This window comes from Poeciliopsis prolifica, unplaced genomic scaffold (assembly GCF_027474105.1).
Source record: "Poeciliopsis prolifica strain line A6 unplaced genomic scaffold, Auburn_PproV2 SCAFFOLD025, whole genome shotgun sequence".
In the NCBI taxonomy this organism is placed as follows: domain Eukaryota; kingdom Metazoa; phylum Chordata; class Actinopteri; order Cyprinodontiformes; family Poeciliidae; genus Poeciliopsis; species Poeciliopsis prolifica.
The window spans coordinates 4,549,169-4,572,566 of NW_026562400.1; the positions used below are offsets into that span (position 1 = coordinate 4,549,169).

The following is a 23,398-nucleotide window of genomic DNA, read 5'->3' on the forward strand; positions in this document are numbered from 1 at the left end:
ATGTTCTAAGGCTCTAATTAGAGCAGTAAAATAATAGACTTGTCTGACTGAAAGACCAAGCATGTCTATAATCAAAGTAGCATCACAGTTCATGACACATTTGTGCAGCAACACAAATATTTACTGCTTAGCAAGTTGCAACAAACCTAACTTTACTTTGCAATTTACTTTTCTCCTACACTCTCTGACGTAAAGACGATTTCGTAGCATTTATTTTATTCCATGGCATTCACACTTAATGTTCCCTGATTTACCCACTTTAATCCTTTTTTTTGTACAGTGGGATTTCCATCCCACAAGCCTACACATGCACATCAAGGCACTGTTTAAGAATCACATATCTACTGTTTGAAACATGACACTGGCATCTAAAGGGAGCTATTTGTGATGGAGGTGGTTGTGTAATCTCTTTGTGGTGACAAATGCTAATGCAGGTAATTTGAATTAAAATGTGGATGTGAAAAGCTGCTTTACATCCTGGTGTTAGACGGTGCTTTTGGTCGAGAACTGATTTGTCAGTCAGTTCTCAGAGCAAGAAACCCAATTAACACAAACGTGCAATAAAGAGCAGCAAAGAAAGTGTTCAGATTGACTTTCTGGGTAAAATATAGAGACATATCAATATAAATCATGTTTGTGCAAAACAAGAAGAAACAAACTCTTAAATGTTTTTTAAACTTAGATTGCTCAGTTTTTTCAGCTCACAAATGCCAAAAAGGTGAAGCTTAGCCTTTTTTTTCAGCTTCTCATGTTTTTAGATTTATTTGACTGAATTATTCACTGTACAACAAATGCAGCTAATAACATTTCACTTCAGCTGTAAATGTGTAAGTAATTATACACAAATGTTTGTTTACTGTTTGATTTACTACTCTTATACAATGCATTTTATTTTATTAGAAGTTGTGTTTATTCCTTTTGTTCCAAAATACTCAATAAAATAAAAAGGGACATCACTCAGTTATCACACAGTCCAGTGACTATGGCCTCACACCAATTACATGCACAACATTTTTAAACTTTGTTCCTATGTAAATTGGATGTCTGTGAAAATAACACAAGTCACAGCATGGGGGATTTCCCCCCCGCATCCAGCTCTGGTTGCGCCCCTGATTCGTGTTATATGTCACTGCAACAAAATAATTTACCTTCTTGTATTAATACAGCACCTCTTGGTGTACTGTAATCTAATGGATTAATGCCTGTCAATTTTATGAGGACAAAATGCGAGGCAGAAAATTCTGCTGCAGATAGTCTGAATCATCCCGCTGCAGGTTTTAACTTTCTCCTGGTTGCTTTCGTGTCAGAGCCACGCAGCGCGGTCAGCGCCTTTAACCAGCCTTGTAAAGTGCTGAGAACTACGGACGTAATGTCGGTGGTGGCACGTTGCGTGCCAGGACACGCGGATCTGTGCAGACAAATCACCACCACGCCACGCCATGAACGCACGCGCGAGCGAGAGCGTGAGCAATTACTCACCCCATCCTCCTCCTCACCCCACCCTTTCCACGCGGAACAGCAGCGGCACCCTGGGACTATAAAAACCCTCCGCCACAATCCTGGGAGCACGAAGGAAGCTCAACCTCTCAGGTGAGTGATGCAACGAAGAAATATAATAAAATATAATAAAATAAAAAACTTAAATGGCTTTTCTGAATTGTTGAATGTAGCTGCTGCTTTTTGCAATTTCTGAATGCTTTTTGTTTATATTCCAGGTGTATCTTTCTGTTCAGCAACCATGAAGGCTGTAGCTCTGATCCTGGCTCTGGCAGTCATCACTGGTATGTTTTGTGTTGCTTTGTCACATAACATCTGTTGCAATTCTTTTTTCTAGTTATTAATGCTTTGTGTTTATGCCCACTGTAGGCTGCAATGGCCGTGCTGTCCGACAGGCTGACACCTCCTTGACCCCCGTGGAGAACAGTGTGGAACGATTCCTGCAGTACATCACTAACCTGAACCAACAAGCCGATGGAGTCCTGGAGAACCTCAAAGTCCCTGAGCTCAGCAAGGAGTTGGAGTGAGTGATGTCTTCTGATTGCATGTTCTTCTCTGCCATTGGGACCACAGCATCCTGATGTTTGGTCTGATTTCTCCAGAACTCTCATCGGTGACACCATGAGAGAGCTTACAACATACAAAGACGACATCCAGAGCAGGCTGGCCACCTACACCGCAGGTTCCCCAGGCCAGATCCCTGAGGATCTCCAGCTTCTGGCTAACAGGCTCCAGAAAGACATGACAGATGCCAAGGAGCGCAGCACTGAGTACCTGAATGAGCTCAAGACCATGGTTGAGCAGAACACAGATGACGTTCGCGGCGCATCACCGCCTACACAACAAAGCTGAGGAAGCGTCTGACCAAAGACACAGACGACATCAGAGAGTAAGTTGTGTTTCGGCAATTTGTCTGAATCAAGCTTTCATTTGCGTGTAACCTAAACATTCCCCTTTTTCTTTCTCTCCCTAAGCACCGTGTCCACCTACATGAGTGAGATCCAGTCCCGCGCCAACCAGAACCTAGATACCGTGAAGGGGAACGTTGAGCCCTACGTCGAGCAGGCCAGAGATGCCACCGCTCCGCAGAAGCTGAAGGACATCTCCACCATCCTGGAGACCCAGGCTGAGACCATCAGGACCCAGCTGGAAAGCAGCATGAAGGAGCTGAGCACCTCCATGGACAGCAAGCTGGAGGAGCTAACAGGGCTGCTCCCCATATGCCACCCAGGTCCGCGAGCACCTCGAGAATGTGATGCAGAAGGTCAAGGAGACTGCCACTCAATAAAGAAAAGTGGTTATTAAGGTTGTAAATGATTGCAGATGAAAGTTACTGATGATGTTTTGCTCTTATGTTCAGCATAGAGGGGTTAAAACAGAGGGAAGGTAGATCATCTCCTTTCTTTATTTTCTAAACACTCCTTTATGCAAGTATCTCAGTCACCAAGAGTATATCTTCCAGAAAACAATGATTTTTTTTTTGATTTTTTTTCTACTTTGCTACTGTTTATCCTCATTAGTTTTGCATTCAGTTTTTTTTTTCTGATTATGATTTTTTTTGTTGACATTTTGTTGCTGGTTCAGATGCAACACATACAACTGTCTTTCATTTCAATATATGCACTGAATAAATGATGGACTCAAAAACAACAAGGTGTCTGCTAATTCCTCTGCACATGGGAAAAATTGCTAAAATCTAACTCCATGTTGTCTGTTAGTTCTTGCTGTACTTCATAGAAGAATGGACAATAAATTGACTTCATGCACAGCTGACAGTCTTTTTGCAACAACTTTTGACAAACGCATTCTTTGTTGTTTTTCATGATGTAAGCCCACAATGCTGCTCTCTGTCAGTGTAACCTCCAAGTTTGAGTAAATAAAGAATTCAGAAAAGATGTTTTCACTTGCATGGCTTGTTTCTCTCATCAAACATTTAAGACTGATGTATTATTTAAAATGACATAGATCCAGTTGCACTCTCACTTCAGAGGGGTGTCAAATTACTTTTTCACTTTCAAAGTATTTTGACTATAAAACAAGTTTGTTTTCTCAGTTTGTGCTGCTTGCATTAACTTTAACCCAACCAAAGCCTATTTTCTGGGCGTGTGTCATTTCAGAGTTCAATGAGGACCTTCCAAAAAATGAACTACCATTAGCAAACCTCTTCCTCAACATTTGCTGCATGCGAGAAGGATACAAGATATATATTTCCATCTCGACATAAAATAGAAGAATAAAGCCCAAACTTAAGGCTTTTCTTCTCTGCTGTTTCTGCATCTAATCACAAATCAACTGTATTTGAACTAAGTGGCACCCCTTCATCCTCAAGTCCACTGTTTTGTGTCCAGTTCAGACTTGTTCATATTTGCTTGCAGATTCCTTTCTCTTGATCCCAGCAGGTATTTGGGAACAAGCTGTGCCATTTACAGTGACATTGTACCAGTGCCAGTTTCATCTGCAGGTTTGAACAGATGTGCCACTCAGATCAACAAACGCACAGACCTCATGCATGCTCTCATTCATTTTTGGGATGAGATCGATGGCTGCATGTCATGCCATTTCACATTTCCGTTAAGTTTCTGTGCTGAACATGATCATTTGTTACATAAGAGGATGTGTTGAAAAAGTCTTGGCACATATTCAAGCCTTTCTCTGGTTTCTGCTGTGCTGAATGCATATAACATCAAAATAAGCATTTGCACCTGCTGAGTTTGATAACCTCTTTATGTCTGTCAAACTCAGCAGGACTTTTCCTTTGAAGTTTAGAGCAGAGGCCAGTAGGGGACACCATTCACCCCCTTCACTGACCAACATCCGTCCTCTGACCCCTCTGTGGACAGATATGTGCTGCACTAACTTGCAGCTGTGTTTTCTTAGTTGGAGAGTTAAATAAACTATATGCCTCATGAAAAAAAAGATGTGGAAATGAGACTTCATAAAAGAGAAAAACTTGATTTATAAGACTGAAATAAATGCATTGTGTCTGACTTTTGCAAAAATGTCCAAACATGGTTTCAACAAATTGTCTTAAAATATCCAGAGTGAAAATGTACATTTCCTTCGTGTTTGCATATATTTGGAACATTTTATTACTTAGAACTACTTAGAAAATAAAAACCGTGTTCCTTTTCAAAGTTGTTTAAATAATAAAACAGTTTGTCAGTGTGTAGTTTAACCTCAGTTAAGAGTGTTTTCACACCTGATAGTCGGGTGCTACAGAGTGTGAAAACTATTAGGACAAGATGAGGACCAAAATTGCAACATTCTTTCATTTGAGCTAGTGCCATTCACCTTTACTTGCACTATGTCAAACGAACTGAACCCTTTGAAAAAACATGTTCCCCCCTCCCTTGCTTGTGTGGGCGTTGTACCAAGAACCTTTGAAGGTAGTGACACGAAAACCTCTGAAGAAGACAATGAGTTAAACTTTCTTCACAAAATGCTAAATAAAATATGAAATGGTGTCAGAAAACAGCAATTGTAACATTTCTCTTTTGTAGTTGGTACAAGATCATGACACATTTCTTCTGCTAGTGCTAGACTTACATGCTTGCTTTGGTTGTATTTACCCAGAAATCTGTGCACTTTCGAAGCGGTCTCTGGTCACCTTGGTGTTCACGTTTCCATTCAAATCAGAAGAGTTCACTTCAACCAAATTAAGAATTAGGCTTACCAGAGCTTTGTTGATCTGCATCAGAGTTTGATGGCTCAATCACACCTCACCAAATGAACGACAAATTCAAGGCAAACAAACTGGAGTTAAATTAAACCTGGCTGGTGTGAATGCACCGTAAATCTGTTCTGTGAATCCCCCAGAGACAAAAGAACAGCAAATGAGATGAGGATAAAGTTGTTCAGAATATCATAAATCATAACCTTGATAACTCTGCAGTAGGGCAGAGTTCTCTGGTTCAGGTTGGAGGCTTATCAACATGATTTTTAGCTTATTGTGCAAGAGTGGGGAGACTGTTTAAATGTTGCAAAAAGCTTAAACAAACATGGAAAAGGAGGTACTTTGGCCACATTTAAACCTTTAGGTCCAATCGCATCATCTGATGTGAGGAGGAAAACTAAAACCAACATCTTAAGCACTCCAAAGTGAACCATCTTGAGGAAGTGTAGTGGAGACACTTTCCTTCATGAGGGGCAAGGAAGCTGTTCAGAAATAATGGGAAGATGGAGGGAGTTAAATGCAGGGCAAAAAATCTGTTAGAGGTTGTGAAACAGGCACAGGTTCATTCTCCTGATGGACAGTGACCCAGAACATGCAGCAACAGCGATAAATTGTTCAGATCAAATCATATCCAGATATGAGAATTGTCAGACCAAATTTCAATGAGATTTTGACCTAAAAATATCCAATATGACTGGGATCAGTCTGCATAGATTGCAAGAAGTAGAAGTATTTACAATAAAGGGTTGTTCTTAAAAAAAGAAAAAAAAATCGATTTAACGCTTTACATTTTTATCAAAAGTTTTGAAACCAGTCATCTTCTGCTTTGCAACAATGTCAAAAATGTTGTGTATCAGATAAAAATACTCCCTGAAAATATTATTGACATTGACAATGTGTGAAAAGTTTCAAGGTTCAGAATACTTTTGCAGGATGCTTTTGTGAACTGTATCCCATTTACAAAGTAGGACACTTTTGTAAATAGGATACAGACCTTTTGACGTTTAGGACTTCAAAGGTTATTTGTGCTGCTGTACAAGAGCAATTTGCATTTGTTCTGTAGTAAAATTAATTTGAGGAACTGCTGATATAAAACTACAAACTGTGGGCAGATTTAAAAAAAAGTGGATTTTTTTTCATAGATTCTTCTAAGAAAAATCATTTCACAAGATCATGAAAAACATGTTTACAGTTTTTTTTTGTGTGAAGGGGCACTTGATTCAAAGTGAAAGAATGACTAACACAATGAGCAGCTGTTTATCACTCATGAAATCACTGCCTTTAGGGAAGCTGTGTTTATTTTCTGGCAGATGGAGTGAAACTTCGAGAGTAAGCTCCCAGTTGTTTTGAGGATTACTCATGAAAGGTAAAAACAAGAAAACCACAATTGGTCTGCTTGTTCAGCACTTCTGCTCGCTCTGTTCCTATAGCGTGTCTGCACTTTGAGAACTGCCCAGCAACAATCCGGGAAGAAAAAAAAAAAAAAAACAGCACAAAATAAGCAGGTGGTAACTAGCCCATGACTGCTAGTAACCTCTCCTAAAACATCCATGGTGCTTTTGCCTCATTTTGAAATCTCTTTCTTCACTTCATTTTTCAGTGCTCTTTAGTGCTGGCACACAACAATGGTCTCCACGGGAGCCTGGGCAAAACACAAAAACAGGCCTTTCCTAGGCTCATAATTGCGAATTAGAAGCAAGGAAGGCCTCCACTTTAACACCCAATGCTCCTACAATTATTCAAGAGGGGCTGGTATGCACGCAAGGTCGGGACCCTAATTGGCCTCTTCTGAACAAAAGATGAGAATTTGGGATTTCAAGGACCTTAATCTTAATGCCAATGCCTAAATTGTGGGCTTTTCAACATAACAATAGGACTGCCTGGTTGCAGTGATTAGCAATAGATTGACCATTGTAGTCTAAGTCAAGATTGTTCATTTGATTTGCCATGTATGATAAAAAGCTTTAATTGTGGGTTACTGCAGTGCATTGACTGAGCATCTCTTTGGCGTCACAAGCTGGCTGGAAGAATCAGCCACATGTGGTTCTGTCTTGGTCATTTCCTTTTTTAAAAAAAGGAAGGTGTACACAAACCAGACAGTGGGTGTTGTATTGACATTTCTAATTCGAGAGGGAAATGAAAAACTAACAAAGCAACAAAAAATGGGTTACAGGTCATTTTCCCCCTTCACCAATTTATAAGCCCATTTCATAGATATGCGTAAAAATTTAGACACTTCCAAATTCATAAACGTGAGAGAAAATTTGAAAGTTATCTCCATAATTTTTTAAAAATTATGGAAATAAATGGCCATAAAAAATACCCAATCACAAGTAATTTTATTTAGCTGTATAACATTATCATTTCATGCATTCTGCACATTTGATATAGTTTATAGTTTTTGTATAGATGCAACTTGAAAAGGATAATTTCACAAACACAAGCCAAAGGATTGATCACAAAATTGCCAAACGTACCAAAAGCAAGCACTAAATGTTTTTACTGCCTGATGTCACCACACACAGGTCTACCACAGCAACTGCAACATTTTTTATATGGATGCCAGCCTTTCTAAATGTTTTTACATTTGTAATGAAAGAGCAAAATTAGTTTCAAAATAACTATTTTTACTTGGACATCGCCTTAGAACCTTTCAGTTTATACTTAACTTTTAGTCAATTGCAATCTGCATGCGTAAAAGAAACCAAGGTTAGCGCTATCTCAGGGACCCATGTCCTCTTATATTGAGCTGTGGGGCTAAACAGTCTCTCAAATGAAAAAGAATCACTCTTGGAATCGGCATAGTACTTCGAGGTTGTCAGTTGGGAGGTGCATAAAAGGCACAAACAGTGTAATATAACAAAACTATTAAAGTCCAGTTGCCTTCCAACACAGACTTGTCAGGTCATTACGTGGAGTTTTTTTCTTTTGACAGAGTTAACTCTTGGCCAACTATCTAGGTCCAAAGTAGCTTACACATAGCTCATGTCTGTATTTCCGTCAGCAGTGAACTCTGCTGTCTGTCTACATCACCTCCATACTTATCTGTTCAAACCACTGTTTTGCTGAAGGTTCAGATGAGAATTTTACTCCCTTTTCTACTAATTTTCCCCTTAATCACAAGACATTATTTGTTAATTAAGCTCAACATTTCATCAATATGCACCAGTTGTGCATCCTTTAATTTACAATAGGCCTGTTTCATCAGTAAGCTTTTGTAATGCAATTAGATGAGTGCAGATCAATAAAATGGGCAGGGATTCCTCAAGGCCGTCGCATCTACGTGTTGACCTAAATCTGGTGTTTTGCATAACACTCTTGAAACGGGGAAGGGTTATAAAAAGCAGGCACACTCTGACCATCCACGACACACCATTTTTTTTCTACACAGAGACGGAAAAGAGGTATGCTTTACACTTTATCACTTGAAAAAATTACGTTTTTGTAACTTTGTGCTGAACAAACAATAAGTAAAAAAGGTAAAGAGAAAAACAACTAAATAATGAACGTTTTGTTTTTTGGAAAATTCTGCACTTCTTCGAAAGCTAAACTTTAATTGTGTATTAAATAAAGTGAAAAACAATCTATTTTAATGTTTTTCAAAGAACATCTGTGCTTGCAATTTAATGCAAATTCATAACATAATTTTTCTGATTTCTAACCTTAGGAAAAGAAGTCAAGATGAAACTGTATCTTGCAGCTGCCGTGCTGTTGCTGGCTCTTGTCGCATACACAGGTTCTTCTTAGTGTTTTATACAGAAAAGTCTTGCATGTTTCTTTCTGCTATTATCTCATTGTCCTTGTTTTTTTCACTGACTTTCAGAGGCTCAGGATGACTCATTTGCAGAAAGGTTCTCAAACTTTGGGGATCAGATCACAGAGTTCGGCAAGAATGTAGCTGAAAAAGCCAAGACCCATTTTGACGCCATTGCAACCAGTGATTTTGCAGAGAGCACCAGGTAGACTGATACACATAAAACGCATGTAAGTTTTCTTGTTAAGTACATGACTCACATTTTATTTTGAACCTCCACAGGAATTGGTTCACAGAGAAATTCCAGCAGTTTAAAGACAAGGTACAAGAAATGAACCAATGAACTGGTGGCCCAGTCAATGACCTCCCCTCTGTTCCCAACGCCCACGCTGACAGATGACTTGCTTCTACACCATCTCAAGGCTGAAGTCACGTCGCTCAACAAAATGGATGAATTTGCCAATTCTTAGCCTGTGATCTTTCTTTGGGAAAACTGTGTAAAACTGCAATAAAATACATGGAATGGAATAAAATGTTCTGTTATATCAATATATTTCTGTACAAATAAAATGAGAACTTCAAAACAGACAACAAGGACCTTGTGGATTTTGTTTCTTCAGATTTAACTGAGTTATTAAGAGCAGGCAGAACAAAGTGTGCTGTCCAAGTCGCCTAATAACAAAAGTTTAGATTATGTCAGTAGACAAATGACACTTTGAACTAAAATAAGCAGATTGGTTGCTTCTGCATTGCTGCAGTGAAATATAAAAAAGGACACATTTAAAGAGTTTAGTTTAAAAAAAAAACATAGTTCTAAGAAGACAAGGAGACAAATAGAAAAACACTGAATGAGAGATGATAAGAAACAGTGACCAAATATTTTCTCTCGGAAATGTTGATCACTTAGTGTGAATTCGCCGGAGGAATGACAACATTTCTGAATTTGTGAAAGAAAGCCATATTCTAATTCTGACATTCTGATGTCCATTTGCATTTTGCCATTGACTAGAAAATTAGCAAATTCAAATGTAATTTTTTTAACTGCATGTAAAACGATACAAGTACGAATACCCAGAGTATAATATCTCTACCATGAAATGCATTTTTTCAACCGACCAGCAACATAGTCAAAGATCATGGATGGATGGATTGGGGAGCAGGATGGGTGGAGGAGTCACTTTCCAGCAATTACCCTCATCATACAGCCAAAGTTACAACTGAATAGTTTAGACCAATAATTGTGGATTCTCAGGATTCACTGTCCTGCATGTTTCAGGTGTTTCCTTGCTGCAGTGAATAACATAGTAATGCAGTAGTTAATGACATTCTGATAAGGTAATACAGTTATTTGACTCAGATGTGCCAGAGAACAAAGATGCTCAAAACCCACTGGGTCCTTAGGACCAAGACTGAAAACCACTGGATCAGACTAAGGCCTCGGTGTGTGTTCCAGCAGCCTAATATGAGTCTAAGTCTAAATTTAATTGAAAATATGTATCACCAAGATGGCACCAGCTGTGCTTCAAATCTCGCAATACATAATGCACAATATCCTGCCATATCAAACACCTCTGATATCAAACCTATCTAATAGATAACGGTTCATTTCTGTTGGTTGTAAGGACCAAAGGGCAAACGCCAACATGGTAGCTTTTTGGGCATTTCATAATGTTCCTGGTATAAAGTCACTGTTTATGATGTGTTAATAATTCACCATCCAGGTTCAATGAAATCTTTTTTGCTGAAGAGAACAGTGGCATAGGTCAGTCGCTTGTACACAAAGGCATAAGATAATACATTCTAGGTTTATTTAGCATCTATCTTACCTGATCTGAAGGGATGCTGGGCCTAATGATGGAGTCATTAGGGAAGGGTTTAAAACTCTTAATTGTGCTAGATGGCTGAGATACAGATTTTTACGTATTCTGCTCTACTAGGAAATAACCTTTCAGACAGAATTGCTTCCATTTAGAGAAAGTGAGGTGAAAAGTCCATGTATCTACTAAAAACTCAAATCAATATGAGGTGGACTCTGGCCCCTGCACGATCTTTTTGAACCCGTCTCAACTAAAACACGTATCTCTGCTTTGGAGACTTTGCCTGGTTTGTACACATTTCAGTACTCGCTAAATGGGATGAGATATGAAAGCCAAAGGGTGCATCTACAGCGAACGTAGGCCCGAAAGAAGATGGCAGCAGTTCAGAACCCGTAAATTTACAAAATAACCATTTTGCAAATCTTTGATGACACAACAATTTGCAATGTAATATAAGTACACAACATTAACACAAAATGTGATACTTGAAAGATTAAACTAGATGGTTCCAAAAGTATTTTGAGTTTTAAGCTTTTTAAATCCCCAGCATTGGCAGCTACTTCAAATGTCTTTGCATTGCACGTGTTTGTAGTCTTTGCTTTTATGAGGGAACAAACAGTAGGAGTCAGATTGAAAAAATAAACCTATTCACTGGAACAGGTTCAGACATGTTGCTTTGCTGTCACTCTGTGATTTGGCAATAAAATATTGAAGCACAGAAAAAAAGAAAACAAGCGCAGGATCAATGATCTTGCGGCAAGGACCAATGTTCGCACTCTTGCACCAACCTAAATCAAATACAGCAGGCTGATAAGATTGACTCGCTTAATTTCTGTTGATGAAAGACGGGAAAAATGGTAAAAACAGCTTTTTGTTTGTAATTGTGTTAGTTTAATGTAAAAACCTGAGACATGTAAAACCTTCTTTTTTTGTTGAACCAGTCAGGAAAAGTTATTGTGATATTCTGATGGTATTAGCAAAAGACAAACTGACTGCTGGTTGTGTTTCTCTCTTTTTTTTTCAGCACTTGCGATTTCAGAAAATCTCCCTTCTGTTGTTTCTCTTGCAAGGTACATCTTAAAAAAAAAAATCACACAAAATTCTCGTTATCAATGTTTTTCATTTATGACATTGAGTTTGAGTTAATTTACTTCACTTGAATTGATTCACCTGCAGCATGGAAGTCAACTTCGGCACAGACAACTGCACCTGAGCAACCAGACTCCAGAGGAATACTGGAGAGGCTGGCAGACAGAGCTGGGTGATTTATTGATGTTTTTGCTTTTTTTTAATTTGTGGAGGAAACCTGAAGCACTTAGGTCACCGAATAATATCAATCCTATTTTTGAGTGGCTCAGTTTAAATCACAGTAGCTTGAAAAGATTATATATTTTGTCACAGATTTCTTCTGCTTTTATCACTCTTAAATGTTTCAGATCGAAATAAAAATTTTACAAATCACACCAGAATAACTAAAGTTCACACAGACAAAAAAGAGATGACAAATACATTTCTTAAGAAAATAAGAATCAAATCAAAAATGATTCCATTGTGAAAAAAATAATCTAAAACTGGTTATGTCATGCTTGACCTCAAAAACTCCCTTCAAGTATTTCTGATGAATAGCATGAGTTTTTTAGGTTACAATGGTGGTGTCATTTGTCATTTATCAATCTCAAGTGATCTGGACATATTTTATTGTGCTCTTGTATAATCTTGGTAGGTGGACCACTTCTCAGAAGGTGGTCTGCCTTCCCATGGTCCCATTTTTCCCCTTTATTTCCCTTTGACACCCTTTCTGGATTGAAAGAATCAGGGGCTTTATTTCCTCCTTTGTGTTTTTTTTTAAGTGAGTTTTTTTTTTAGATCTTGCTGACTACTTATCAAGATATAAAAAAATTAAGGTTGTAATTAAGAAGTTTTCTAATTCTACAGGTTTGATAATTATTAGGCTCAAACATACCTGATGAAATTGAATTCAGATGTCAAAAACTGAAGTTAATCACAGCTGATTCATATGTAAGAATGGGTAGAAGGTGTTACATAGAACCAAGTTGCTTGCAATGTTTTTATTTTTGCATAAATTAAATTGATATTTTAGTCGTCTTTTTGGTCACATTTCACTTTGTCCAATATCAGTTTCTGTATATAAACAAACAAAAACATGGAAGAAGTGTTTAAGAAAAAACCTCTAAAACAAATACTTTGGTGTTTTAGCTGCATTTTGACAAAGCATTGAATCATCTTTACTGGTATATTTCTGTGTGTATTTAAAATGTACATTTTGATCTGTGTACAGGCAAGCCAAAGCTCGAATCCAGTCCATTGGAGAGACCGTGCTTGGCTTCGCAAGCGCTTATTACGAAGACCACATACAACCCAGTGGCTGGAGGCTATGTTAAGTGGGCCTCTAAAATAAGAAGTTCGCTATGGAGAAGTTCCAGAAAGCCTCTGACAACTACGTGCCACCTACTCATCAAGCACCTGAAAATTAAAGAAACAGAAAAAAAAATTGCTTTATCAGTTTTTACTTTCACTACTTCACTTTTAATTTCCTGCTGATGAATGAAAAGAATGATGACATAATCAAATAAAATGTAATTAAAACAACTTTGCTTCTTAAGTGAACTCTATTGTGGAAGGTTGGAGAAAGTGGTGAATTTAAATGACTTAATGGGATTTTATTTGACCTAAACGATACATAATTGTGAAGCAGAAGGAAATGATACACAAGTTTAACAAAATAAAAAACAATCAAGTGATACAATTTTATTAATTTTCTTCTAGTCCAAAATAAATGCAAGTGCATATAGCAAAAATAAGTCCACTTCTGTGCAATTTCATTTCAGCATAAATCACTTGGCCTCAAAATGTAATGTCAAAGCAACAAAGTAGTGTCTAAAGAAGAGACTTCAAAGTATAACTGATGGAGAGAACTGAAACTTTGAGTTACTGAATCTCAGCCAGGGATGTAACTTAGAGACTTCCTGTAACACAGAAAAGGACAAAACCCCAACTTTTGGCTGCTTTAAGATTCCACTGAAATTAAAAAAAAAAACAAACAAACAAACAAAAACCTTACCTTCTGCAAGATATCGACTGCACACAGCTGCCCTATTAACCCATACTTCAAAACATCAAAACATTTTAAGAATCCTTTGCTAATAGATGGTGAGTGATTGAGTCTTATTCAGATGGCCATCCAAATGCTAGAAAGGATGCACAAAGAGGTAAAAAATAAAAACAAAGCAATCATGGACATGTCATATCACCTTCCAAGCTGTTTGTTTTAAATTAACAGGTTCAAAGGTGAAGTCTTGGGGTTCAACACAATTTGTCCAGACAGGTCAGGAATGACAGACCACATTTCCTCCAATTTTACCGAACCGACAGACTTGCTGACTGGAAAATGCTGATCTAATCAGCATTATCTTCTTTCACTGAAGGTAATGGGCCGATTTAACGATTTCTGCTTGTTTTTTTTCCACAAAGCACCATCTTTTTTCTAAAGACACAGTTTCTTCAATATCAGCAGTGTTCCCTTTGCATCTTACCATCTGAATGCAGATAAACGTACATCTCAGAAACATTGCACAACCACAATTCCACATGCAGCCCGGACGGCCATGTAAACTGGACTTTGTAGGTGGATGCCTTTGAGTGTGTGTGTGTGTTTGCGTGAGCGGATACAAGCGTGTGTGTAATATCACCAGATGACGTTTGTTTGCAGTCCCCCCTATATCATCCCCAGATGTGAGCTGTGGTTTACAGACAACTCGCCTCCAGAGAAGACTGTCACGTCTTGGATCTGTACATCCAGCAACCACAGTAGGTGCTCAGCTCTTGTTAATGAGCATAACTCTCACTTCTTTGAAGCATATTTGACTTTTGCCCAAAAGAAGTGAGCAAAACTTTTCAGAAAATATATTTGTATCTTTCTATTTATTTAAAAGTTTGTATTTTTTTTTGTTTGTCTCTCTTATTTCAGAGATGAACACAAAATTGATCCTCGCACTTGTCTTCGCTCTTCAGGGTAAGGCAACATGCAAACGCCATCTGAATAATTATGCATGAAGTAGATGAAAAGTAAAATCTAATGATGAAAGAACCACAGATATTCCCTGATATTTCTGTAGCATGCTGAAAATGTTGCTTTGCAAGATTTATGCAGAGAAATATTGAAAAGTTTCTTTGAACAATTTGGGATTTACTTCTTTTATTCATTGTCAAATCATAGTTAATCTCTTTTTGCTTTATTTTAGTCTCCATGAGCCTGAGTGAGGTTCCTGCACCAAGCCAGGAACTTGTCGACAAGTATGAGAACATGAAAGCTACTTTCTACAAGAGACTGGTCAATGCTTATGGCAGGCTGCAGGGTGCCGTTGGAGACACTGACCAAGCACAGACCACCAGGGATTTCATTGAGTCTCTGAGAGACAAGCCTGAACTGCAAGCAGCTGCCAAAGTTGCAAAGTCAGTGGACTATAACAGTTTCAATTTGAAGAAAGCATTGATGTCAAATTTTTCTTGTGCTTAGTTCAACCATTATATCTTGTTGAACATCAGAAGAATCTGTCAACTTTTGCTAACAGCAAGTAAAGGTTTTTCTACTTTGTTTTTTTTTTCTTTTGCAGGGGTTTGGGCTCAGAAGCAGCTCCAGTGGTGGACAGCGCTCGCTCATCTCTGCTCGGTTTGTACGAACAATACCTGCGCCCCCATGTCGGAAACAGCTTGAGCGAAGCCATCGACCAGATCAAGGTCTACCTGGATCAATACATGCCCGCTGAGTAAAACAATAACAATAATAATAATTCAAAAAGAACCAGCTAGAGTGGAAGTGCTTGTCAGATGCCTGTAATAGATGATAGCTGATAGAATTACACCGGTTTAGCCTGAGAGGAGCAATACTCAATGCAAACACAATTCTTTTGCCTGTTTCTAAATCAACGTCTTTGCCAGATCATGCAGAGTTACAAGCATGGCAAACATGTCACCATGTTCGCAAGTTCTGCATGTAGAGTACTATATGTCTGATACACTAACAGTGTCTGTGTGACTGTGTACGTATGTGTGTGCGTGTTCAATAAAACGTACTAAAAACTATGAAACGTGTCCAGAAATCCCTTCATTAAAGAATCACTTGAACAGAAACAATGATGCAGATTTATTTTGTTACATTCATTTGGTTACTACCTAAAAATCATTCATTGTCATGTTTCATTATAGGAATTTATCAGTCCTCACTTCAGTTCAGCCAATTAATTCCTATTTTACAAAAATGAGTATCTTTTCCTGTATTTTAAATGTAAGCATGGTGTACTACTTGTTAGCAAGATGAGACTCCAGGAAGAACATTTACAGCTTTATTTTGTGCACAGAACATTTGAGCCTCCAATTCATAAGGTTGCATACATATTACAAGTGACTGCTTAAAAGCTGCATGTGCTGATCCAGCACTTCAAATACTATTTGCATCTAGAGATGCATCTAGCATTACAATGTGGTGCTAGTTTTATGATAGCATATTGTGCAACAGCCTGGGGAGGATTTGTGGCTTTTTACCTAATTTAGGACAAACAACAGATGGACACAGCTTTTAAATTGAATTGAAACAAACAAAAAGTTCCTATTTTTCAATTACGCAGCATTTCATGCAAAAAACTAACAGCAGACAGGGCCGAACACGATGCAGGCTTATAGTGACAGAACAAGTATGCAGCTTTAGTGTTTCTCCTCAGCAGGACTGGATGATACCCAGAGCTTCGCTGACATTTTGAACCCTGCAGCTGGACACAAACTGCCCTGAGCGACATGACATGTGAGTCTGAATCACATGATCGGCTCCATGTAGGTGTTACAGAGAAGACTCAAATGTTAACTTCAGCTTGTAGTTTACAAAATTATTACACACAATTTCACCTTAAACTGAGTAAAACTGTATTCATAGTGAAAGCATGCATTTTTTGTTGTTGAAAATGCTCTTTATCTTAAGCTCAACCCACTTTTAAAGTGTTGTGTTTATTTTTATAATTGAGTAAAACATCCATAATTGTGGAAAGATTATATGTTTTCAATTCTTCATTTTTAAAATTCAAACTTAAAAAGAGTAACACAAATTTATATTCAGCACATTTTTACTTTTTAACCACTTAAATGATATCCTGCACAAGCAACTGCCATCAGAGGTCACATAATTTGTATAAAGGTACCCATCTGTGATACAATCACAGTACAGCTGTTTTGTGTAGAACTCAGAGAATGAATTTAATCAATGAACAAGCGGCATCACGAACACCAAGGAAAACAGCAAACAGGCTGAGGATAAAGTCAAGAAAGTGTTGACAGACTGGCTAAATTATTGAAGAAAAGCTAACGGAACTACCTCCATAATTTTCTTCTATCCTTGTAGGGACATTGCCTGTGGTCGGAGGTATTTGGGTGAGTATCGTAACACACCATCAACACGCCAAGTTTACCATAAAACATGGTTGTCACCGTATATTTACTGTGGGGAAGTATTAAACCACGGGTCTGAATACATACGTAATGACTGTGTGAGTGGCACTTTGTAAAATAAATATTAAAAGTACGCTCTACCTTTTGTTGTGACCTATCTAAATTCCAAAGAGATACACCACATTTCTATTCTTGAGGTTGTAAATCAATTGATCACAGTGGAATCTGAGACGCCTGTGAGAGGGATATGAATACTTTTCAATGTGCCAGTTTAAGGAGACAGAAATGTGTAAAATATCAGCTGTGACTACTATTTTATCTGCATCATATGTTTTAGATGCAGCCAGCTGACAAGAATATCAGTCAGCAGATACGCTTTTATTGATAATAAAGTGCATCAATGGAGTATCTCTTTGAGACAAGGACCAATTATGACATATTAAATTGTGTCTAACGCATCAATGACGTATGTATGCAGGACAGGAAAACAACTGTATCTGACCCACCACTGTATTCTTGTTGACACGTCATCGTACTGTATAAAACTGAGTTTGCGTTTCAATGCATTGCCTTTCCCCGCCTGGGACTGATCCTAGTTTTGAGCTTGTGTTCGCTTCCTTTATCTCTTGAAATGAAGAGAAGAATTCAGCTGACTCATATGTCCCTTAATTAAAATGTTTACATTTTCTTGACACTTCTATGCGTACAGCTGTGACCATGGCAGACAGACTTCTGTAATTTAATGTTTTGAAACATTTTAGTTAGATATCTATGATATAATACATTTCAATAATAAAATCACACAAATCCTACATTAACTTGATGTGAGTAGGGATGAGTCGAAAACCAGGTGTCAGTAGAGAGAAGATTATTCTGATGTTGGTTGCTGTAATGTCACATATTTGTGTGATGACTTACTGCACACGCATTTTGATTTAGAAAATATTCAAAATGGCGGTGTAGTAGAATCGTCCTCATTTTACAAAAAGGACACCGGGGCCGACTGCAACATGTATAGTTTTAAACACATTAAAAGCGTGGAATACCTCCAACAGTTGAACACACATCATACGACCGATTTGTACAAAAGTAAAGTTGTTTGATATGTTGCGTAGCACCGGCGGAGACTCTGAATGAGGGGAGCTTCCAGCACTGAGTCTCCTGCTCTGCGTGTCCCTGGAAACGTTAAGCTCATCTACGTCCTGATTATTGTATTAACATCAGCATCACACTGTGTGAATAATATCGAAATAACAAAACTGCTTTTTATTTCCAAAATACAATTTTTATCTGAGAAACAGGCCTCATGTGAGCAAATTCTTTCTTATTCAATATGACTGAATTTTTATGGTGATGCACCAATGACTGAAATGTTTTAATATCCAAAAATATACCTGTATTTCTCTTCTTTCAAATCCTTAAAAAAAACGGTTAAGGTCTTGTACTACATCTGTTGTCTTATCAACAAACATTGCTGGGTAGTTCGATAATATCTCTGATATTTATTTTATCAGACATGTTTGGATAGTTGTTCTGCAAATTCCATGAACTGAGATTAAAAAAAGATCATGCTAAGAGTTTAGCAATAGCTAGCATCAGTACATATTAACCAGATTCAAAATATTTACAGTCAATATGACCACAGGTTAAAGGTCGACAGAGGAAAACACAAACAAAAGTAAACAATGGTAATGAATTTGTTCTCTGTAATAAGAAATACATGTTCTCACTGTTTATTTAAAATAAAAGGAATTTGTAAAATCTGAATAAAAATAATGAACTGGGAATGTATTTGCTTTTTTGACATTTTCATTTTTGAATCTTAAAAATAATGACGAGATTGTTTAAGGTTCTTCAAAAGACACTCAAATGTTCTCAGACTTATATAAAAAAACAGAAAAAAAAGCCTAATTTCAACATAAACATAAGAAATGTACTATACAGAGGCTTGAATTTTTGTGTGATAAACACCAAATATTTGTTCATAGTTCATAAACGAGTAGATTTCTTTCCCCCTATTTTTTCCCCGAGACTTTTAGGAGAATATTTCTAGGCTGTTGATACAAACTTGGAACGTTTTGAAGACAAGCATCATGTTAAGTCGGGCATTAAAACTAACAGACCCTTTTAGAAAAACACAATATAATATCAGTCAATCATATGGCAGCAGGGGTACAGGTTGTGCTTCAGGACATGGGTGTCTTGCTATAACTGATGGAAACTTGAATTCTCTCAAGCAGATAATCCTCAAGGATCATGTCTCTGCACTAGTTCATGCACACTTTTATCACCTGAGGTAAAAGATCAGAAACACATTAAGGTGGTCAATGTGTGTCAAAAGTTTTTTTTCTGGTGTGAACTATGGGGACTAACAACCCGACTCAGGACTGATGACGTGTTAAACACACTGTCGACTTAGGACCAGTTTAATAGTACATAGGACTGAACACATCATTCCTGTTATGCAAGTAACAACGAACCTTCCTGTGGACGTGTGAGTGGCAGAAGCTCCTGACCTAATCAATAAGAAGGATCATTGACTGAGGCTGATTCAATTTGAGTTTACACAAACAGATGCAGAAGAATAAAACATCCTCACAGCTACGCAATACGTCCACCTGACTGCAATCGTCTGGTCAAGGCGTTTACAGTCATTTTTTAATATGCACAATCTCTTATATGAAGATGCAATGACACACTTCACCAGGACAACGCATATCAGAAAACAATTCTGGGTTATCTCCCTGGTGGAGTGCACTTTGGCTCTGAGAGCAACAAGTCAACACATTTACACTCCTATATAAACAGCTCAGGCCAGCGGTGCCTCCGACTTTGTTTTCTTTTTCTCATTTCTGCACAGGAAAACAGTGAGTACTGAACATTTTGCCACATTTCTGAAAAAACAAAAAATGACGTTACGGTAGACCAGTTAGTGTGTATTTATTTGAATTTGGCTTGCATTTCAGAATATTCAAATAGGAACATATTCTATTTTTTAGTTACAAGATGGAAAACAATTAACATGTATTGTTACTGTATTATTGAAGCATGAGAAGCAACAGTGGGGAAATCTTAGATAATGTCTCACCCTAGTGGATAAAGAGGTGTAAGGTTTCAGTTGTCTTTGCTGTCTCTCTGTTCACAGATCCAAAGCACCATGAATAAACTGCTGGTAGTTACTGTGTTGGTTGCACTTCTTGCTATCAGTAAGTGTATTTTTACTCGTATAAAAACACTGGCAGAAAATGATTTTAGTATACCAAAGTATATTATTCCACTGATAAAGTTAGAAAACTAAGTTGGGTTTCTGTGTTTTCGTGTTTTGCTTTGAAGTTTGTTTGTGTAAATGTAGCAAAGGACAAGTAAGCATTGATTAGAAATTACAAGATTGAATAAGTTACATTAAAATATTAAAATTTTTATTGGCATTATTGGCATTTTTATTGGCATTGTAGCTCAATTAAAAAATTGAGCTACAAATTTTAGTTTGGCAAAAAGAAAAAGAAAAATTGTGTTTATGTTGTTTTTAGCATCATTTCTTGTATTATTTTCCATTCTCACTGCATTTTTACAGTGTCACTCAGCTAGAATAAACCTGGTTAAAAAGCATAATGTGGCTTTGAAAATATTAGGAACTTATTTCACATTTTGTCATGCAACATTTTCCAACTTATGAAGAGGGTTGAATCCAAATGTAAATTGTCAGGCAATGTTCTAATTTGTGTTGGTCTATTCCATACAATTCTGACAAAATACACAAACGTAAGTACTTGTAATGTGACAAAATGTCCCATTACAATGTGACTAGGGCTAAGAATACTTCAGCAAGGCCATGAAAATAGTTTCTAAAGTCAAAACCACTTCGGACCACTTCTCTTGCAGATGCCGAAAGCTTTCGTTTGAGAAGGCAAGTGGAGGAGGAGGAGGGAACGCTGAACAAGATCTCAGGCACTGTCAAGTCCTACTACAACAGCGCTGTGGACACCGTCAATGGATACGTGGACACAATCAAAGGCCTGAAACTCCAGGAGAAAGCACAGTAAGAATATGTCGGTGGCTTCATTGATAAAGCCTGAGCAGAAGTTCGGATTCAAAAACCAAATTGTTCCTTTTCGTTTCTTTCGTCTTCAGGAATCTTTACACCGAAACCACTACAGTTGTGAGCACCTATGCCGGCATATTCCAAGACCAGCTTTACCATTTTTTTCACCAGTAGGACAAAAAAAATACAAATACATCGCACTGCTCATCCTGCACATGAAAGTGTCTACACATCATTCGACACCTTAATGTTTGGTTCTCATCACCAAATGGAGCCTCACAACTGAAATAGTTATAAAAAGCGCATTTGCTTTTTATAGTGCTTTTTAAACCACTGAACTGATGACAACACATATTGGAGACATCCTGACTTCACAACCTGCCTAGAGGAAATGGATGGCCAAATGTGGTGAGCACATGGGGCACTCAATATCCTGCAGATAATCTCATGTCCACCTAGTTGTGTTGCATTCCCTCTTAATTTACTTAAATCAGCCATTTCACCCCTTGATGAGTGTAATGTTTGTGTCATATCGTGAAATAAAGTATTTATACAAAAAAGGCATTTGCAATTTATTTACAGGAACAGACTGCCATGTTTTTGGACTCTACGCCTGTTTGTGTCTCCTTTCATCTCACAAAGTCCCACATTTCTGTGTTGATCAATTTTCAGTCACAAACAAGTTTTTGTTTGTGACTGAAAATCAGAACCCATGTTTCTGCTCCAATTAATAATGAATGAAAAAATAAGTCAAATATGAATGTAGTGAAACTAACAGATGACTCAACAACAGATTATGAAGGCTGTTTCATCAGCGCAGACAACTACTGATGCAAGATGGTATTGATTTTTAATGAATGCTTCAATCTGCAAGACACAAACGCTTCTGAAGTTACACCACAACAAAAAAGCAAATGAGACAATAGAAAGTTTATTGATGCAATTTTTAAATACCAAATAGTATTATTGATTGAGTTTTAGATGTGTATGTTGTTTTTTGTAGGCCTTCCTGTATTTTGGATACAAATCTATATTTTAATTTTCACACTTTAGTAAACACAATAGACAGGTTCAATCTAGTATGATGTCAATATTTCCATTTGTCTGAAAATTCTTTGGATTCTGTCTTTTGGGAAAGAATAGGGAATAGTACATTCTTTTACAGTTTCAGAAGTTTCAGGTTTTGCTTTTTTTAATTAGACCTTGAAAAGGCAGTTTGATTTTTTTATTTATTTATTCTGTTTTATTTTATTTGCTTGTTTTTTATTTTAATCCCAGGAGGACTTTTTATGCGCTTTATATGTTTGCATCTTTATTTATTTTTATTCTATATTTACATTATACCTTTTTTGTTAGATGTCTTACTTTTACAACTGTGTGAAATATCTATTTATTTATTTACTTATTTATTTAATCGTTGAGTATTTTATGCTGTGCTACAGATAATTTAATGCACAAATCCCTCCACCACATTAAGATGACTGGTTTTGCATTCAGACCCTGACCTCTTTTAGATAATTTTTTTGTCCAGTGTTACCTTTAATTGAATATATTGTATTTCATATGAACTTATCCTTCCATGCACCCTTGCTAGCAGCGAGGATGGGGAGCTTGGTTTCTCTTTTAAGTTCGACATTTGGCTAAAAGAGCAGAGAACGCACAGCGCAAAACAGAATCTCCTAGAACGGACAACCTTACTTACACACACATAAGCGCACTTCAAAGTGACCACTTAACCAAGCACACTTGTTTTTGGGAGGAAGACAAAGCACCGAGTGAGGACCCACTCTTGCACCGGAAATGTACAAAGTCTTGCAGAAAGATGTTGGAAAGTATTTAAACTCAGGGCCATCTTTCTGCAAGGCAACAATGCTAAAATCTCCATTTATTCAAAGGGGCTAAAGCAAAAGCAGGTAGTTATTCCTGTCCTTCTGTGGTTGTAGTGTGCCCCATTGTGGTACAGAAGAATATAAAACTTTATCATTATTGTTATTATTTAAATTATGGGCTTTATTTGAGCTCCAATAAAATGGAACACATAAATCTGAAAGGCATATGAAACACATATTTAACAGTTCATTAAAAATGTTTGTCTTTTTAACTCTTTTTGTTTCACAACTGCCAAATAAAATATTTAAAAATATTTTTTTTTTAAATTT

The 23,398-nt window shown here is 37.3% G+C and overlaps 5 protein-coding genes across 5 annotated transcripts; all 5 read left to right on the forward strand.

Annotated features, from left to right (window-relative positions):
* The first annotated feature begins 1,533 nt into the window (after positions 1-1,533).
* apoeb (apolipoprotein Eb) lies at positions 1,534-3,392 on the forward strand. Its single transcript, XM_055047206.1, is given in 7 exon segments — positions 1,534-1,590; positions 1,716-1,781; positions 1,867-2,020; positions 2,100-2,317; positions 2,320-2,386; positions 2,472-2,711; positions 2,713-3,392. Coding segments are annotated over 6 exon segments (795 nt in total). The 5' UTR covers positions 1,534-1,590; positions 1,716-1,738; the 3' UTR covers positions 2,786-3,392.
* Positions 3,393-8,461: 5,069 nt separating this feature from the next.
* On the forward strand, positions 8,462-9,518 carry apoc1 (apolipoprotein C-I). Its single transcript, XM_055047248.1, has 4 exons — positions 8,462-8,574; positions 8,838-8,906; positions 8,994-9,129; positions 9,207-9,518. Exons 2-4 carry the CDS (start codon positions 8,852-8,854, stop codon positions 9,265-9,267), a joined length of 252 nt encoding a protein of 83 aa, XP_054903223.1. The 5' UTR covers positions 8,462-8,574; positions 8,838-8,851; the 3' UTR covers positions 9,268-9,518.
* Positions 9,519-11,510: 1,992 nt separating this feature from the next.
* Positions 11,511-13,351, forward strand: apoc4 (apolipoprotein C-IV). Its single transcript, XM_055047330.1, has 4 exons — positions 11,511-11,598; positions 11,766-11,811; positions 11,918-12,002; positions 13,041-13,351. Exons 1-4 carry the CDS (start codon positions 11,596-11,598, stop codon positions 13,141-13,143), a joined length of 237 nt encoding a protein of 78 aa, XP_054903305.1. The 5' UTR covers positions 11,511-11,595; the 3' UTR covers positions 13,144-13,351.
* Positions 13,352-14,439: 1,088 nt separating this feature from the next.
* apoa2 (apolipoprotein A-II) lies at positions 14,440-15,849 on the forward strand. The gene is made up of 4 exons (XM_055047209.1): positions 14,440-14,569; positions 14,730-14,774; positions 15,004-15,214; positions 15,376-15,849. The coding sequence occupies exons 1-4, from the start codon at positions 14,455-14,457 to the stop codon at positions 15,530-15,532; spliced, it is 528 nt and encodes a 175-aa protein (XP_054903184.1). The 5' UTR covers positions 14,440-14,454; the 3' UTR covers positions 15,533-15,849.
* A 4,158-nt stretch (positions 15,850-20,007) lies between these two features.
* On the forward strand, positions 20,008-21,812 carry apoc2 (apolipoprotein C-II). Its single transcript, XM_055046984.1, has 4 exons — positions 20,008-20,064; positions 20,343-20,403; positions 21,080-21,236; positions 21,329-21,812. Exons 2-4 carry the CDS (start codon positions 20,355-20,357, stop codon positions 21,411-21,413), a joined length of 291 nt encoding a protein of 96 aa, XP_054902959.1. The 5' UTR covers positions 20,008-20,064; positions 20,343-20,354; the 3' UTR covers positions 21,414-21,812.
* The last annotated feature ends 1,586 nt before the right edge of the window (positions 21,813-23,398 follow it).

What these genes read in the sequence shown, in the direction of transcription:
- apoc1 (XM_055047248.1), top strand. Translation starts at nt 8,852, where the DNA reads ATGAAACTGTATCTTGCAGCTGCCGTGCTGTTGCTGGCTCTTGTCGCA. An exon ending in GGCTCTTGTCGCATACACAG is followed by an intron (nt 8,907 to 8,993) that starts GTTCTTCTTAGT and finishes ACTGACTTTCAG; the next exon opens with AGGCTCAGGATGACTCATTT. An exon ending in GATTTTGCAGAGAGCACCAG is followed by an intron (nt 9,130 to 9,206) that starts GTAGACTGATAC and finishes GAACCTCCACAG; the next exon opens with GAATTGGTTCACAGAGAAAT.
- apoc4 (XM_055047330.1), top strand. An exon ending in TCTGTTGTTTCTCTTGCAAG is followed by an intron (nt 11,812 to 11,917) that starts GTACATCTTAAA and finishes ATTCACCTGCAG; the next exon opens with CATGGAAGTCAACTTCGGCA. An exon ending in AGGCTGGCAGACAGAGCTGG is followed by an intron (nt 12,003 to 13,040) that starts GTGATTTATTGA and finishes ATCTGTGTACAG; the next exon opens with GCAAGCCAAAGCTCGAATCC.
- apoa2 (XM_055047209.1), top strand. Translation starts at nt 14,455, where the DNA reads ATGACGTTTGTTTGCAGTCCCCCCTATATCATCCCCAGATGTGAGCTG. An exon ending in ACTTGTCTTCGCTCTTCAGG is followed by an intron (nt 14,775 to 15,003) that starts GTAAGGCAACAT and finishes GCTTTATTTTAG; the next exon opens with TCTCCATGAGCCTGAGTGAG. An exon ending in GCAGCTGCCAAAGTTGCAAA is followed by an intron (nt 15,215 to 15,375) that starts GTCAGTGGACTA and finishes TTTCTTTTGCAG; the next exon opens with GGGTTTGGGCTCAGAAGCAG.
- apoc2 (XM_055046984.1), top strand. Translation starts at nt 20,355, where the DNA reads ATGAATAAACTGCTGGTAGTTACTGTGTTGGTTGCACTTCTTGCTATC. An exon ending in GGTTGCACTTCTTGCTATCA is followed by an intron (nt 20,404 to 21,079) that starts GTAAGTGTATTT and finishes CTTCTCTTGCAG; the next exon opens with ATGCCGAAAGCTTTCGTTTG. An exon ending in AAACTCCAGGAGAAAGCACA is followed by an intron (nt 21,237 to 21,328) that starts GTAAGAATATGT and finishes TTTCGTCTTCAG; the next exon opens with GAATCTTTACACCGAAACCA.